Source organism: Catharus ustulatus, chromosome 2, assembly GCF_009819885.2.
Source record: "Catharus ustulatus isolate bCatUst1 chromosome 2, bCatUst1.pri.v2, whole genome shotgun sequence".
In the NCBI taxonomy this organism is placed as follows: domain Eukaryota; kingdom Metazoa; phylum Chordata; class Aves; order Passeriformes; family Turdidae; genus Catharus; species Catharus ustulatus.
In genome coordinates this window covers 85,984,451-85,999,681 of record NC_046222.1, presented here as the reverse complement: position 1 = coordinate 85,999,681, position 15,231 = coordinate 85,984,451, and the positions used below count along the sequence as shown (strand labels likewise).

The window sequence follows — 15,231 nt, the reverse complement described above, 5'->3', positions numbered from 1 at the left end:
ACTTTAAAATTAGTTTTAAAATTTAAAAACTGTAATCTATAATCCAGTAATGTGAATGTAGTTTTACTCTGCCTGTACACTGAAGAGAATGCTACTGGTGAGTTCAGGGACACAATCAGGAAAAATACTCATCCCAGTTTTCCTAATAATTTAATAGCACTCAACGGGAAAAAGACCCACACTACCAATTAGGTTTCACATTACCAGACTTAACATGCCCCCAAACCTATGCAAGCTACACAATTCACATTAAAATACATACAATGTAACAAGTAAAGTTTGCTTTACTTCATCACATTTGGCAGCCTGTTGCATTTTGTCTTCCACCAATGGTCTAGATAGCAAAATTCCCATGAATGTTTGGAGAAACAGAAAAGTCAACCAAATAATTCAGAGCTTTGAGGAATTGGATATTGAATTAATAACTGAAAAATGCCCTTTTACACATAGAACTGAGGTGCTATATTGCCCTCAGCCTGCCCATTCTCAGAAATATTGAGAAATTTTAATTCCAAGGGGCTCCCCCTCCAGACAACAGTAATTTTCAATGTTAAACAAGAAATACTTAGAGACTGAGTGTGAAATCAGAAGTACTTATACAAATTATATTAAAAACCCCCTACATTTCAGAGTATCACTGTTGATTCCTTGATGAGTTATAAATAAGAAATTAAGCTATGCCTGCATGATTCATAAATAAGCAGTAACACTGTCCCTACAGTTTCCACCTTTGCTACAAGAGACACATTACAGAGTAAGCCAATTCCTCTGATTTCATTTCATAAATAAACTGTTTATGTCCAGCATCAGTCCCATTCCAAAGCTTAGGACAGAACTCTGACAGCAGCACCAGTCTGAGCTGCATTCACCTCGGTGACAAATACAATAAATATGACAACAAGAACATGCCTGCTCAAAGGACCACATCTTACAAAAATCCCTGGCAGTCATTCCAGCAGCAGCCTATCTTCATTTCCAATAGCAGCTACTCACCTACCTCAGGGCCACTCACTTGCACTACTTGTAAAGTCAGGCAGGTCTGTGGAATGCAAAGTTTACAATATCAATACAGTTAGTATCTTAATACTAGTTCTCAAGTATAAATTCAGAAGTATTTTTAACTATCAAATTTCAGACAAGAGAAGCTGGTGAGCATTTGAATGTGGAGCTAAGTGCTTCCTATCCTTGATGTGATTCCTAGAGACATGCAGCAGCCTGCACATGGAACAGCTGCTGTGACACAAAAGGTTCATTTTTTTAACTTTGCCACTCTTCAGGACAGCATTACATTCAAAAGCTTTTCACCCCAAAACGAAAATGCCTATTAATTGAGTTAAAAATCCACATTTCCTCTGCCTTCTCCATTTTCTTCACCAGCCTTCATCCATTCATTAATTAGCCAGGGGTTATTTTCTAGTTTATGACTTTTGAAGTGGTTTTTGAATTTTTCTGTCCTCTAATGGGATTGAATTTCTTTTGGCAGAATCTTTGCAAAGAAGGAGGGAGGGCAGAAGGGCAGCAAAGGAATAAATGCATATAAACCTCTCCAATTCTTGATTTGTGTAAGGAATACACATCTGGCTCATCTTCAATATCTATGACATCCTTCATAGATGTTTTAAAATAATCAGCTCGAAGATCTTCTGAATAAAGTGGGATTTTCATGATTTGTTTTTCATCCTTTTTCAGTGGATACAATATTTCCTGTGGTTATGACCTGCACTGAAGATGATGAGGAAGTTCTTTTTTCCTTAGGACTGGCACTTGCCCGTACTGTCTGTGACTCAGGGCAGGGAGTGTACCCAGAGCTTCCCCAGCCAGACGCTCAGCAGGGCAAGGAAGACCTGACCTTTTCCTGGTAGTGGGAGCTTCATGAACTTTTCCTTGAGCTTGGGCTGCTGCCAAGTTGCCACACTCATTATTTATGCGCTAGTTTGCCCACACTGAGTTGCTTGCCTGGTTCAGCTCCGCTGACGTAAGGCGAACACGGGGAGCTGCAAAACTGCATCGTCTGCTAAAACGGAACAAGAGTCTGGAGGAGCCGAAAAAGGTTTGTATGCTTGGGACTTCAAAGTCTAAGAGAGTTTGGATTTTGCACTGCACATGTGAAAGACTTGAGTGTAACATGGTAAGTTCTTTGAGCACTGCCTGGTAATGTTACTCTAAATAACCTGCAATCCGACTGGCTGGAGGGGAAAGTTATTCTTTTCAGGTGCACGCCTGTATAAAAAACCTCTGGAGCGTGCATCCACCCACAGGAAACTTCCCACGCCCTCTGTCGCATCAGGTACCCACACAGCTGCCCAGCTAACCTCGTCTGAAGTGCCTTTGTGTTCCCTGCTAACTAACAACAAAAATATCTTTGTCTGAATTCTTGTATTTCAGGTCAGCTCTGTGATCCAGCAGAATCCAGCTCCCTGTTTCGTGTGGAGTGACGGTCACTGCTGGCTTGTGGTGTTTGGGTGCGTTTACCTCGTAGATTCAAATATCACGTAGATTTACTAGAGTGATGTTCCTAACACTGACATTTCCTTTATTTCCTAGCATTTGTATTGTTGGTGGTTTTTTTTATTAAAATTTAGTGTGTGGTAACATGAGAAAATTGCATGAGCTCTAGGAAACAGATGTTAATGTATGGTACAAGTGTGCTTAAGCCCGATCTTGCAAAGAACAGACTGCAACTGCATTTTCCATGTGAGCAAATGAAATTGGCTTTTGCCCAAGTATTTCAGCTACACAGACTTCACTGAGCAACTCTGTGCTGAGATGACACATTTCAGCAGAGTTGTGTTTACAGCTGAAGACCTAGTGACACAGCACTGCTCACTAACCTACTCTTTTTTGGATGCATAACTGGATACTAAAAGCTCTTTTTGAGTAATGGATTTCAGCAGTGTAAGACACACAAAATTTATTCTTATAGGGGATAAACTATTACCTTAAGGTTTATCATCATCTTACAATTTGCCCCTAAGTGTTACTTAGTTAATTTAATGTAATATTGTAATATTGGTTTGTTCACAACAGCTTAAGACTATTAATGAAGTCAATACTGGTTTAAAAACTCTGAAAGGATTTAGATAATTATTTCCCAACAAGACTAATTTGGAAAAAAACCTGGCTGCAAACATTCAGAAAGAGTCAACATTTTCTAAGGAAACAGATTTTGCTTTTAACATTATCAAACCAAAATTCTTTTAGAGATATATAATATTTTAGTAAAATATGGATCAGAAAAAAATTCAGAACAGTGAGAAATGTTATTTTTTGTAATTCTAGAAGCACAGCAGCAACTTGAACATATTGCAGACACAGAATGCAATAATGCAAACACCACCTATTTGCAAACTGCTTCTCAATATTAACTTGTGCCTGTAACTTTCAGGAACAGTTTGTCATTTAAAATGATAAATAAAACTGTGCATCATTAAGGCCAAGACACTGATATACTTGAATTCTTGAATTTATAAGACTAAAACTTTCCTGTAGTTTCCAGCTAAAAAAAGAATTACTTTTAACTCCTATGAAATACATCACTGAATAATTGTGGCAGTAGAATGAACATGCATATATATATATACATATAAACATACTTATAAACCCCTTTCTCTTTAGCAAAATCTACACCTTTGCAAGATATTATTATAGCATCAGGAAGCTCCAGCCAAAAACCAGAGCCCAGTGTGTCAGGTAACATTCAAACAGAGTGCATAGTGTTTATACCCTCAAATCACCACCTAGGAGCTCAGGCATCTTACGGAGTTAATGACCACACTTGCAGCAGGGTAACCACTGGTGGGGATTTTAGGCTCCCTGACAATTTTAATGGATTTACTAAAACCAGCACAGTTTCTTTATAAATATTTAAGCACTCCCATAACTAGTAAGACTCAAAAGACAAAGTGAGGAAAAGCATAACGATTTTTAATTTGAAAATGTAACATTTCTCATCGAGTCAGAGCTCAATCTGAATGAGTGATAATAGGGTATACATATATATCAGGATCAGAGATACAATTTTATTTGCTGCAGGTACTTAATAGCTGATCAACAAATTTGTATTTATTAAGTATGTTTCCAAGCTGTTTTTTGGAGTTCACTGCCACCCACAGCGAGCTGAAATTTTGGCCTGCTGTAGTAAGGACTTGGTTTAAGCAAGGAAAAGAATACACTTTCCACCCAAACTGACAAATTAACAGTTTGCTCATTAAACAAGCCTTCTGGTTTTATACATGGTAGAATACTGGGCAAGGTAAAGTTTTCCTCTTGCTTTTTAGTTTCTGGATTTGCTTTCTCACGCAAATAGCACAAATCATACTACAAGAGCCTTATAAAAAACCCCACTGAAACAAATACTCACCTTAAAACCCCCAAATATGAGAATGTAGTGCTCTGCAGATTTCAACATAAAATGTTCAGAAGCCTGTGTCTTCAACCAAAAGTTTTCTGAATAAACAGAACAGCAATAAGGAATAAGGTTTCAGTAGAATTGCAATGGTGTCAATATCATGTGCAAATCAAATCATTCACATAAGTCAGCAGTCACACTGCTCCTTAAAAAACTACCTGCAGGTGTTGCTAAACATCCTGGCCACTGCCAAAGATTTACCCCTTCCAGTGAGAATATCTAAAACAACCTCCTGTAGTATGGTGCAACCCAAATGATACAACATTTTGTCTGCAGTGCCTGTGGTTGGAGAGAGCAAATATGCTCTCAAAAATGAGCAGAATGGATAAATGTTTTTATCATGGATAAAAACACAGCTTACTCCAGGCATCATGTTATGTGGGAAAGGTAGACTTGTACAGCCTCTGGCCAGAGCATGAATTATGAACCTTTTACTCTTTACATATAGATGTGTCTGTTATATATCTATATCTAATCTATCTCTATCTCTATCTCTATCTCTAATTTCAACACACACATATATATGCATATACATAGGTGCTTCCCTGAAGAAAACTCTAGTTAAGCAAAGAATTTCACTGATATACATCTCTCCAAGCAAATCTATGTCAAGTCCTGTTCCTGCTTTTATTGATGTCAGTTGGTATCAATTAGGTTCTTCTAAGACTGAGTGCTGTCCTGTACACTGGGGATTCACAGAGAGAGTTATCCAAAAAGCCTTACGGATTCAATCTTGTTACTGCAATGATTTCCTGACTGCCATCTGCATATTCTGCAGTTCACTGCATTTCAGTGTAATTGAGTTAGCTGCTCTGTAGGAAAAGACAGGGAAGAGAAGAAACTCTATGCAAGGAGACAAAATCAAGAGCACTGACTGCAGCAAATGAAACAGTTTTATCTCTGGAACAGTAAGCTCCAAGTTTTTTGAAAATAGTAAATTACACATATAAAAACTCACAGATATTAAAAGACAGTTATCTTTCTTAGCTATTGCTTCAACTTATACGAGTAACTCAGTTTTCATACTGACTAGTGGTATCAATCCAGTGACATAATGCTAAGCATCTGCATAAATGATAAAATAAACACAACAATAAAAATTATAAATGAGAGCATAAAAATTCTGACAGCACTACTACACTCCCAGAAACAGCTTGTACCACCCAGTGGAGTGGGGATGTCACATCTCATCCAGTTCCTTCAATCCATCACTGAAAAAAACCCCAAAAAACCACCAAAAGCCACCTAAATTACTACTCACTGTCTTTTTTCCAGTCATATCTCATTTTAAAAGAGTGCCTGCAAGATTTTATAACATTATTTTTCCCTTTCTGTTTCAGCTCTTTTGCCATGATCTCTGCACAGCAGCCACCATTCCCCAACAAAATTCAAAGAAAAATGGACTGCCAATCTGAGGAAGAAGAAACCTGTGAAGAGCAGTATGACTCTGAAAACTGCACTTGCAGCTCTGAGCACACAGAGTCTGACACAGGTTTAATCCAATTTCAATACTGCAATTGCTATGGCATGCTAGCATATCATACTTTGATTTTTGTCAGTCTTCAAGTAGTAGATGTCATCATGTAACTTTTTCTTTGATATCCAATTTTCCCCATAATTTCCCCTTTGCATATATTATCAGATCAAATTACAAAAAATACCCCTCTATCTCCATAATTAAGAAATACATTTAAAAAGGTCTCGATTTTACTTAGACATCTAAGAATTATTTCTCAATTACAGTGCCTTACAAAAGAGGTAAGGTTATAATATGCATTGATCGGACTGGCACTGTTGAACACCATGGTGTTTCAACAGGCTAAACTGCTCCAACAGCTACTAAGGATTCCAGGCAGGCAGTGGTTAAAATCCCTGCAAGCCAGAGCGAAGTTTTCCCCTGCAGTTAATTCTATGCACACCCTTGCAATAGAAGTTCAGTAATTCAGAACAGTGTCTTTGTTTTCAGTGAGATCAGCTGCAACAGCCTCAGCACAGATCTGAAAAACCTCACCCACGAGCCTCCTTGCTATGATGAGACACCCTAGGTCAACTCAGCACTGACTTGCTGAACTACATTGTGTATGCCAACATAAAAAGCATCTTACAACCTTCCTTCTGTGGAAGGATGCTTAAAAAACAACCACTAGGAAGAGTTAGGTTTTCTTCAATGTAGGATGTAAATCCTAAATCCTTATGTAAAAAGCAGCTCGCTGTTTAGAGTTGCTGGCTTTACAAATGAAATGTACAGCACAAACACCAAAATAGAAGCTAACTTGGTGCTGAAAGTCTTCTAGCTGTTATTAGCAGAGTTTTATATTTGAATTGGTAGCTTTTCCTAGAAGGCTCATTTCTATCTCTAAATGTAAATACCTGGAATGGCAGGGAATGACCACTGTTCCTTTCACTCCCTGGCCACTGAGACTGTCTGGTTTTGGACAGCAACTAGTCTTCACTGAAGGGGTGGTCAGACACTGGAACACACTGCTCAGGGAAGTGGTAGAATCACCATCCACAGTGTTCAAAATATGTGCAGATGTGGCATTTGGGGACATGCTTAAGTGATGAATATAGTGCTGGGTTGGTTAATGGTTGGATTTGATGATCTTCCAGATCCTTCCCAACTTCTACAGTTCTACGATTCAAGACCAATGTCCTGAGAACTTTTCTAGTCTATGTACCCCCATACTGTTTCTGTAAAATACTTTTTACCCTTTAACAAGTTGCACATAAACCCATGAGATTTCAACTTTTCTCTCACAGGCTCACCAGTAACTCTTAAAATACTGCAGAACTGGGTTCCTAGAGTTTCACACTACTTTGATAAGGAGCACTATACATACGTTGGCCACCAGATTGTCATTCAGGAGTCCATAGAACACTTTGGAGCTGTGGTATGGCCAGGGGTAAGTACACAAGACCACATGCAGAAAGCTCACATGACACAAGAGCAAACCAGGACAGCAGCACACAAATGTTAAGAAAGCTTTCTTAGATGACACTTCTGACAATTGAAGTTTTCCTAGGCAGAATGAAGTCCTTCAGCAGAAAGCTCTGCCTTAGGGTAATTTGCCAGTTCATGCCAAAAGGACTATGGCACCAAAGCATTTTTACATTGGATGTAGGGATTGAAAAAAAAAAATTCAGTAAGGGAACTCAGGAAGAAACATTCAGCTTCCTCCATGCTTCCAATCAGTCACTGCTGGGAAGTAAATAATCAGCAGTACAAAAAGGAGGCTGAAAAAGAAAATTGCGAGAGATTGAATAAGTAAAGGATGTTATAATGATTAAATATGTTTCTTGTAAAGAAAAGGTTGGAACAGTTTCTTAACAGTATGGAAAATCATACTGGTAAGCTGTTCTTCAGTCTCTACTTCTCCTACTCTTAAAAACAGAATTTTACACAGACTAAGAAAACTGCCTTTGAAGGAAGAGAGGGTCAACTGATAAAGACAACAAAATTAGGATTTCAAAATTTTTCAGATCCACATTTATTTAAAAAGCTCACAAGAAAATGGCAGACAATTTCAAAACAATAGACAGAGAGCATATGGGTGGGTGAAACAGTATCTTATTTTGAAATGTCAGATCATCAATTAGCACATTAATCAAGTGTCAGAATGCAGATGGAAAAACTCTCCAAGAAAATTGAGAGGTTGCACAAATTGGACTGGTGATTCATTAGCTGTCAGCTTTCCCAGAGCAGGTAGACAGTTGCATTATGAAAAGCACAAGAGTTAAAACAGTAAAACAATTCTAAAGAAGAGAAGCAAAAAGGGGAAGACGGTTTCTTTGGCATCAGTTTATGTTGTTAATAAACAGCCCACTTATATTCTAACTGACAAAATCTTTACAAAGGCCTGATAATATTTTCATACAGTGCTGTTTTGTTTTTTCCAAAGGTTATACTGTTATCAATAAACAAATGTTGAGTTTGTAAAGAACCAATTTTTAGTATTTTCTTTGCTAAAAAAATTGAAACAAAAAAAAGCTTTTTCAAAAATCTCTGAAGTCTATATTTATTTTATGATAGTGGTAGTATAGCATAACATTTATGATAACAAACCAGAATATTACTTCCTATATATTGTTAAATTCTGCTGTTCTGACTGTATGGTTCACATCTTAAAACTGCCTATACTTGTGGATCCCTTCCAACTCAGCTTATTCTGTGATTCTGTCTTGAGCTGTCAGAGGATTCATGTAGAGTTATAAACTTAAAACTAAAAATAAATTGCTTTTCTTTCTTTTATATAAAAAACCAGGATACATCACAATTCTTCCCATCTTACATTTTTGTTACACTCTTTAGTGTTTCTCATTATACTAAAAAAAGCCCAACATCCTTGTATAAAAACATCTAATGAATTTTTGTGCAACTTAGCTGTTACTGTCTTATGGATATGTGTTAACCATTTTAGGCACTGGCTTTATCTCAATATCTGGAATCAAATCAAGAACAATTCAACCTCAAAGACAAAAAAGTTTTGGAAATTGGTGCTGGAACAGGCTTGCTTTCCATTGTGGCCTGTATCTTAGGTTGGTAAATCTCTATTTCCTTTTGGATTTCTAGTGAATGATGATCTAGCTCTGCCATTGTCACTTTAAGGCAATGAAACAACAGTTGAAGTAAACTCTGTCACTGTTTTTGTTTTTAAATGAAAGTTATTGTAAAATACTGTTTTGTTAACTACTCTAGTTATTGGGGAGGGGGAGACTGGACCAGTTATGTAGATAAAGCTTCATACACGTTCCACTACTTGTCTGTGAACTTTGCCCTGTCTCAAGTGAAAGGATGAAAGGAAATAGCCCTAAGTTGTGCCAGGGGAGTTCAGATTTGATATTAGTGAAAATTTTTATTTTATGGAAAGGGTGGTTAGGCACCCTTGGAATAAGTTGACCAGGGAGGTGGTGGAGTCATTGTCTCTCATCCAAGAGGCGTCTGGATGGGGGACCTGGGGATAGGGTGTAAGGGTGATTATGGTAGTGCTGGGCTCATGGTTGGACAGATGATCTTTAAGGTCTCTTCCAACCTTGGTGATTCTGTGAATTTAAACAAACTCATGTTTTCTTCAGGAGCTTATGTTACAGCTACTGATTTGCCTGAAGTTCTTGAAAATCTCTCATACAATATTTCAAGAAATACACAGAACTTGAATATGCACAAACCTGAAGTGAGAAAACTGGTATGGGGAGAAGGCCTCAATGAAGACTTTCCTGTATCAACTTACCATTATGATTTCATACTGGCAACTGATGTTGTGTACCATCATGGAGCTCTGGACCCCCTGCTAGCAACAATGGTGCACTTTTGTAAACCAGGAACAGTATTACTATGGGCAAATAAATTCAGGTTCAGTACAGACTATGAATTTTTAGAAAAAGTTTGCAATATATTTAACACAACCGTTCTAGCAGAATTTCCAGAATCAAATGTCAAGCTGCTTAAAGCCACAGTAAGAAAGAATTAAAAAGAGAAAACTATTACTGATCTTGATTTAGTGGCAGCACCTCACAGATTGGAATGCTTTCCAAGATTATGTTGCACCTTCTGTGCATTTATGGTGGTACAGTTGCAGCTGCATCTAAGTTTTGCATTGCAAATATAAAAAAAACAGCAAGGCAAAAGATGTAGCAGTTTGTCTCTGGTTGATATATGTATGACCTGTTCAAACTGACCAATTCCCCTCCACTGAAGGAACAATGTTAGTAAGAACATTTGTTTTAACAAAAAGCATTGATCTTCCGGCCTGCACTGAACCTTGTTGTTTGTAAGCTGCTTTCTTTCAGCAAGTTTTATTTAGGTACTCATCCAGAAACCAATACAATTTTTAGCTTCAGTACTTTTATTAATTATAAAAGTCTTTTAAAGTATCAGAGTGAACATGGTGTTTTTTTGATCATCAACTTTGGACATTTATTCTGCTGTGTTTTTAACATTAATAAACATCTATGTATAGCTTTACAATATCTAATCAAGATGTAACTGTCTGGCACTTTTATACATGTATCAGCCTATCCTGATACTCAGCTTCACCAGGATTTCTGAGTTTGCCTGAAATCACTGCAAAATGAAGAGTTTTGAAAATTTACAAGAGTACCTATGCATCAGCAATTCTGAGAACCATTGTAACAGTTCGAGAGGTTGAATTTTTCTTAAAAACATTAAATGTAAACTCTTGCAAACAATACAGGTGTCCATTATTTTCATTTCTTAAGTAAGATTTCAGCTACTCTTGAAGTAGCTTTAAGGCCTTCATACAATTGAAATTAAGATCAAACATGTTAAAATTCAGTGTACCATAAAAAATACAGAACTTTTACAGGTTTGCAGTTAAAAGTAACAATTCAGAACATAACATGCATGCAGTAATTCTTTCCAAACTAATTTCAAATCCTTGATGTTGGCAGTTCTGGCACATCCATTGCCAGCAATGGGATGCACAATAAGGAAACTCCCTGATGACAGGAGTTTGGTTAACAGGTATTAAGCCATACCCAGGTGCCTTTACTGATAAATACACACAATTTAATAATCAGCATTCAGTAATGAAAACATGCGTTCGAATAAAAAGTCAAACTTCTCTTTTCCTATCCTGTCCCATATAAAATCATTTTCATTTTACAATTGTTGATTCTCTAGAATACACAATAATCAGGTGGATACATGACAGGAAGCCAATTTGCAGTGAAAGTTGCACAATGATTCCATCCAAGCAGCTTCATTAGCTGAAGAAAAAAAGCACATGTTAAAAAAATGAGTCTTACTCTTTTTAACATCTAAATCTAAACAAACACTGCACTGATATCAACATTTTACTGTACATATCTATTATCAGAATGACAACAGATTGGAGATCTGGTAAGCTTTGAACTCCTCAGTCCTGAAAGGGGGACCCCTCCTCCCCATTCTGTATGATCCACATTTTTTCAACGTAATGCACATGAATTTAATCTTAGGAATTCCCATTAATTCTCCATTAAATTCTATGAGCAGTATTTATGATTAGTAATAGTAAAAAATAACAGTGGTTAAACAGCAACATAAGCAGATTTTTAAGCAGATATCTTTGACTAAGTTGTCTCTACTTCCTTTATGCCCCAAAGCAAGTTCCAAAAACTAAATCTGCTAAAAACAGCAGTTACTCACAAATAAGTTATTCTAGAAAAGAAAGGGAAAAAAATCACTCTTTAAAATGAAGGCTCATTTACAAAACCTGCATAAGTTAAAATGTTAGATTTAGTGCTTTCTAAAGTGAGAAAAGTACAAAAAATTCCAGGAAACTTGTATCTTACTTCTGAAAGCTTATGCACATGAATGCAGCCCCATTACTTGACTGAACACTCCTTACCTGAATGCAGTTTTTTAAGTTGTCCTTTGTTGGCTTTTCTTCTGCAAGTTTTGTGGCAAACTTGAGACCTCTTCCATACATTTTATTAACCAATGCGTGCTTATAGGCAAAAGTCAAAACCTACAATGCAAATTAAAAAAAAACAAAGCAAATTAGGTATTTTAATATCCTACAAGGCTTAACAAATAATATCAAATTATGTTCTGGCAGCAGAAGCAACTCAAAGTAAAACATTTACATGAGATAGCTACAGTATAGCAGATGATTCACATCTGTAGTCATAAACATGAACTTCCTAGAGACTATTTCTGACTTCACAAACATATTTGACTTTAGAACTTATGTAACACATATGTCACGATTTTAATTTTTTGTCACATTTCTAGCTTCTTTGGATTTTCATTCTCTATAGGCAACTGTATGGCATATTAAGAAGATTATTCAAGAATCCCCAACCAGACAGGTATATTTTTGACCCAGAGAAACAAAAAACCAAATTGAGAATTTTAATTCCTATGTAATCACAAACTTACTCCAGAAAGAAGTATGAATGTACACAGTGAATGATGTATACAGACAAAGACAGAGGAATGTACATAATTATAAGCAAGCAATGAAGACAGGTAAGCATTAACACAAGCCTCAGGTTTAAGGTAAGCTTCTCACTATTGGTAACTTTTTAAGAAGAGATTATAAAAAAGTTCCTTCCTGATAATACTTCTGAAAAGTCAGTTTACAGTCCTTACCAATGCAGTAGTTCTATGAGCAAATGAATGTGTCTACCTAAGACCTAATTTAAAATAAATCAAGTTCCTAATACCTGAACACTGACTGCGTTCAGGGTGTTACAGGACGGTTCAAACCATTTCACCAGCTGCAGCACAAAGAATTAGAGCAATCAAGACACTTTCATATATTCCCTTTGGAACACTCATAGTAAACAAGATATTTTTTAATGAAAAGTGACATAGCAGTAAAGTTGGTGACTATGGTGAATATGAATATGTGTCTGTTGTTAGCAGTATTTATGAAATCTTTTATTAGAGCTTGCTATTCATTTCCCCTCATTCATTACAACATTTTTCCTTTGCTCTGACTCTACAATAAAGGTTGAAGATTTCCCACTTAAAATATCCTATTAAGAAAAGCTAACAAAAACCCTTCAAGGAAGTTCAGAAATACATTTTACATTACAGAAGAAGAAATTAAATATTTCTCAAAAATATAAACATTAAGGAACCAGAGATCTGAATCTTGCAAGGAGTGAAGAACTTGTCTAGTTTTAGCAGCCTCAACACTTTCACTTAATGTTAATCACATGCACAAGTCTTTGCAGGATCAATAAATAGTTAAAATATAAAAAATAAATGAACTTAATTATCAAGCAAGTCAAGGTGCAATTTTTAAGCTTCAAGATACTATGCCAAAGTACTCAAGAGTTGCTCAGTCTTCTCTCTTCAAATATTTATTTTACTGCGTTGAAATATTCACTTAAGCTGTTGTAGCTTACAACACACACATATATGCAACAATGAGCATACAGCACTGTTCACATACACAATTTTCCAAATATTACTATTGGAAAAATATTCTGCATGCTGCATTCTCAATCCAATTATTTTGGATATTTTCCTAAAGCAAAACACATTAGCAAACATTTCTGAATAACTGCTCAGTGGATCCATTAGCAGACTTAGTTGGCTAAACTAAAATTAAAAAAGAAAATTCTCTTCTGTAAAAGATGATAGAACCACAAAACAAAAAAAACCAAAAAACAAAAAAACCAAACAAAAAATTCAAATGAAAAATGCATTGGAGCTCTCAGCAAATACAACATTTTGGAGGCTAACCAGAAATAATGTCACTGCTCTATGAAGAAAGCTCTTACCTGACCCTGTAAGTTTTGAATGGTTATTGAACATCAGTGATAAAGGCAGGAGGAAAGCCACTTGACAGCATTTCTTTCGTAACAGGGCTTCCTAGAGTTTTTGTGGCAAGAAAACAAAGCATTTTACGAAATACCCTCGCTCCAGCCAAATAAAAGGTTGGGTATTTCTAAATGAGGGAAAGGTTCTCTCCTGAACCAAAAGGTTCAAAACAATGCTCCACGAGCTCTTGACATAAGACAATAATTTCTGTCTTAATGTTTGGAAAAAAATCCCAATCAACTGTATACATGCTCAGCAAAACTACTAAAAATTCATTAGCACTTTAGAAGTTATGAACAGTTTAGAACAATGCATGAGTTGCTTTAAAATCAGAATCTGTTTACAAAGAAAAGATGTTAGGTAAGAAATAGTACTTTATAACTTGTACACATATTGGCCAAATTAAGTCTTACAGATAAAATACTGCAAGCTTTATAAGATCACAGAAGTAAGTTATGATTCTCTGATGTGCATAAGGAAAATGTAAACTGGAGTGCTATTAAGATATAACAGAGAAAACAGTTGCTATCTGAATGTATAAAACCATCAAACAAACTTATTTGTAGTATCCAAAACCAAATTGTTAGATGAAAGAATATTTGTGATTTCGAAGTATTTGATATTATTTCATAACTATGTAACAAAATGATAAATTATGTAATAAATATAAAGAAGGTCAGCTTTTACGTAACAAGCAATATGGGCCAGAAATTGTACAAAGAGCAATAAAAGGATACTGAGAAAAGGCAATGTATACTTGTAGGGTACTGGGGAGAAAAAATCACTGTTAGATACTTTATTCCCCAAGCTAATGGCCTGGAAGAGTAGGTATGCTAGGAGCCAGACCCATTAAGTGTTTGGATGCCCAAATCCTAACTAGCTGCCTAACTTGTCACTGGCTATAAAGATGCATATATAGGACAGTAAAATGCTGAAATGATCTCGCCAAAGACATTTGTGGGGCTGAAGTATTTAAAATCTAGAAAACCCTCTTTAATAAAGTGTGTTTGAATCCACCAATACTAAAATATCTAATGAAAATTTTCTAGTATGCTAATATCATTACCTATGGAAACAGACTTGTATAATCAATTAATTAATCATTTGAAGAGCTAATTAAAATATCCCTACATTTAGAAATAGTTAAAATACTAGGTTAAACAATACAATCTCTAGGTAACATACTGCAGCTATTTGTAAGAACACTGAAGTTGTGATGTTTACAATTCCCAACATATGAGCTTTTTCAGGTTCATATATATTTATAGTAATAAACTAGGCTTTCTTAGCTACATTTGTTGATTTTTCACTGCTCTATTAACTGCCTTATTACAAATAAAAACTACATTAATAAAAAAAAATTACTAATTTTTAAGGAAGTAAGGGGAGTTAAGGGAATCAAATATCCAGCAACACTTTTTTGGCAGTGACTGAATAAAATCAGCTGGAAGAGACAGCTGCATCTGACAATGCAAACAATATCAGGAAAACCAATCCAGGCTAAAGACGCTTAAAAGATAAGATGGAAAGGTACATTTACTTGTTT

At 36.0% G+C, this 15,231-nt stretch overlaps 2 protein-coding genes across 3 annotated transcripts in view; one reads left to right on the top strand and one right to left on the bottom strand.

The window, feature by feature from the left end:
- Positions 1-1,712: 1,712 nt before the first annotated feature.
- Positions 1,713-9,876, top strand: METTL21C (methyltransferase 21C, AARS1 lysine). Its single transcript, XM_042778994.1, has 7 exons — positions 1,713-1,858; positions 1,966-2,050; positions 2,386-2,462; positions 5,749-5,900; positions 7,169-7,311; positions 8,827-8,944; positions 9,482-9,876. The coding sequence occupies exons 1-7, from the start codon at positions 1,713-1,715 to the stop codon at positions 9,874-9,876; spliced, it is 1,116 nt and encodes a 371-aa protein (XP_042634928.1).
- Positions 9,877-10,249: 373 nt separating this feature from the next.
- The window catches only part of TPP2 (tripeptidyl peptidase 2), a 54,229-nt gene continuing 49,247 nt past the window's right edge, over positions 10,250-15,231 (bottom strand). For both annotated transcript variants that reach the window (XM_033051084.2, XM_033051085.2), the window contains 2 exons: positions 11,758-11,877; positions 10,250-11,134 (listed from right to left, as the gene is read on the bottom strand). In XM_033051084.2, coding sequence (XP_032906975.1) covers positions 11,045-11,134; positions 11,758-11,877 — 210 coding nt within the window. In that variant the 3' untranslated portion in view covers positions 10,250-11,044. The remainder of the gene's footprint in view (positions 11,135-11,757; positions 11,878-15,231) is intronic.

Excerpts from the sequence above, each read along its gene's own strand:
- METTL21C (XM_042778994.1), top strand. The coding sequence starts at position 1,713 with ATGACCTGCACTGAAGATGATGAGGAAGTTCTTTTTTCCTTAGGACTG. Across the intron at positions 2,051-2,385 it reads GTCTGGAGGAGCCGAAAAAG|GTCAGCTCTGTGATCCAGCA; the intron begins GTTTGTATGCTT and ends CTTGTATTTCAG. Across the intron at positions 2,463-5,748 it reads TGCTGGCTTGTGGTGTTTGG|CTCTTTTGCCATGATCTCTG; the intron begins GTGCGTTTACCT and ends TTTCTGTTTCAG.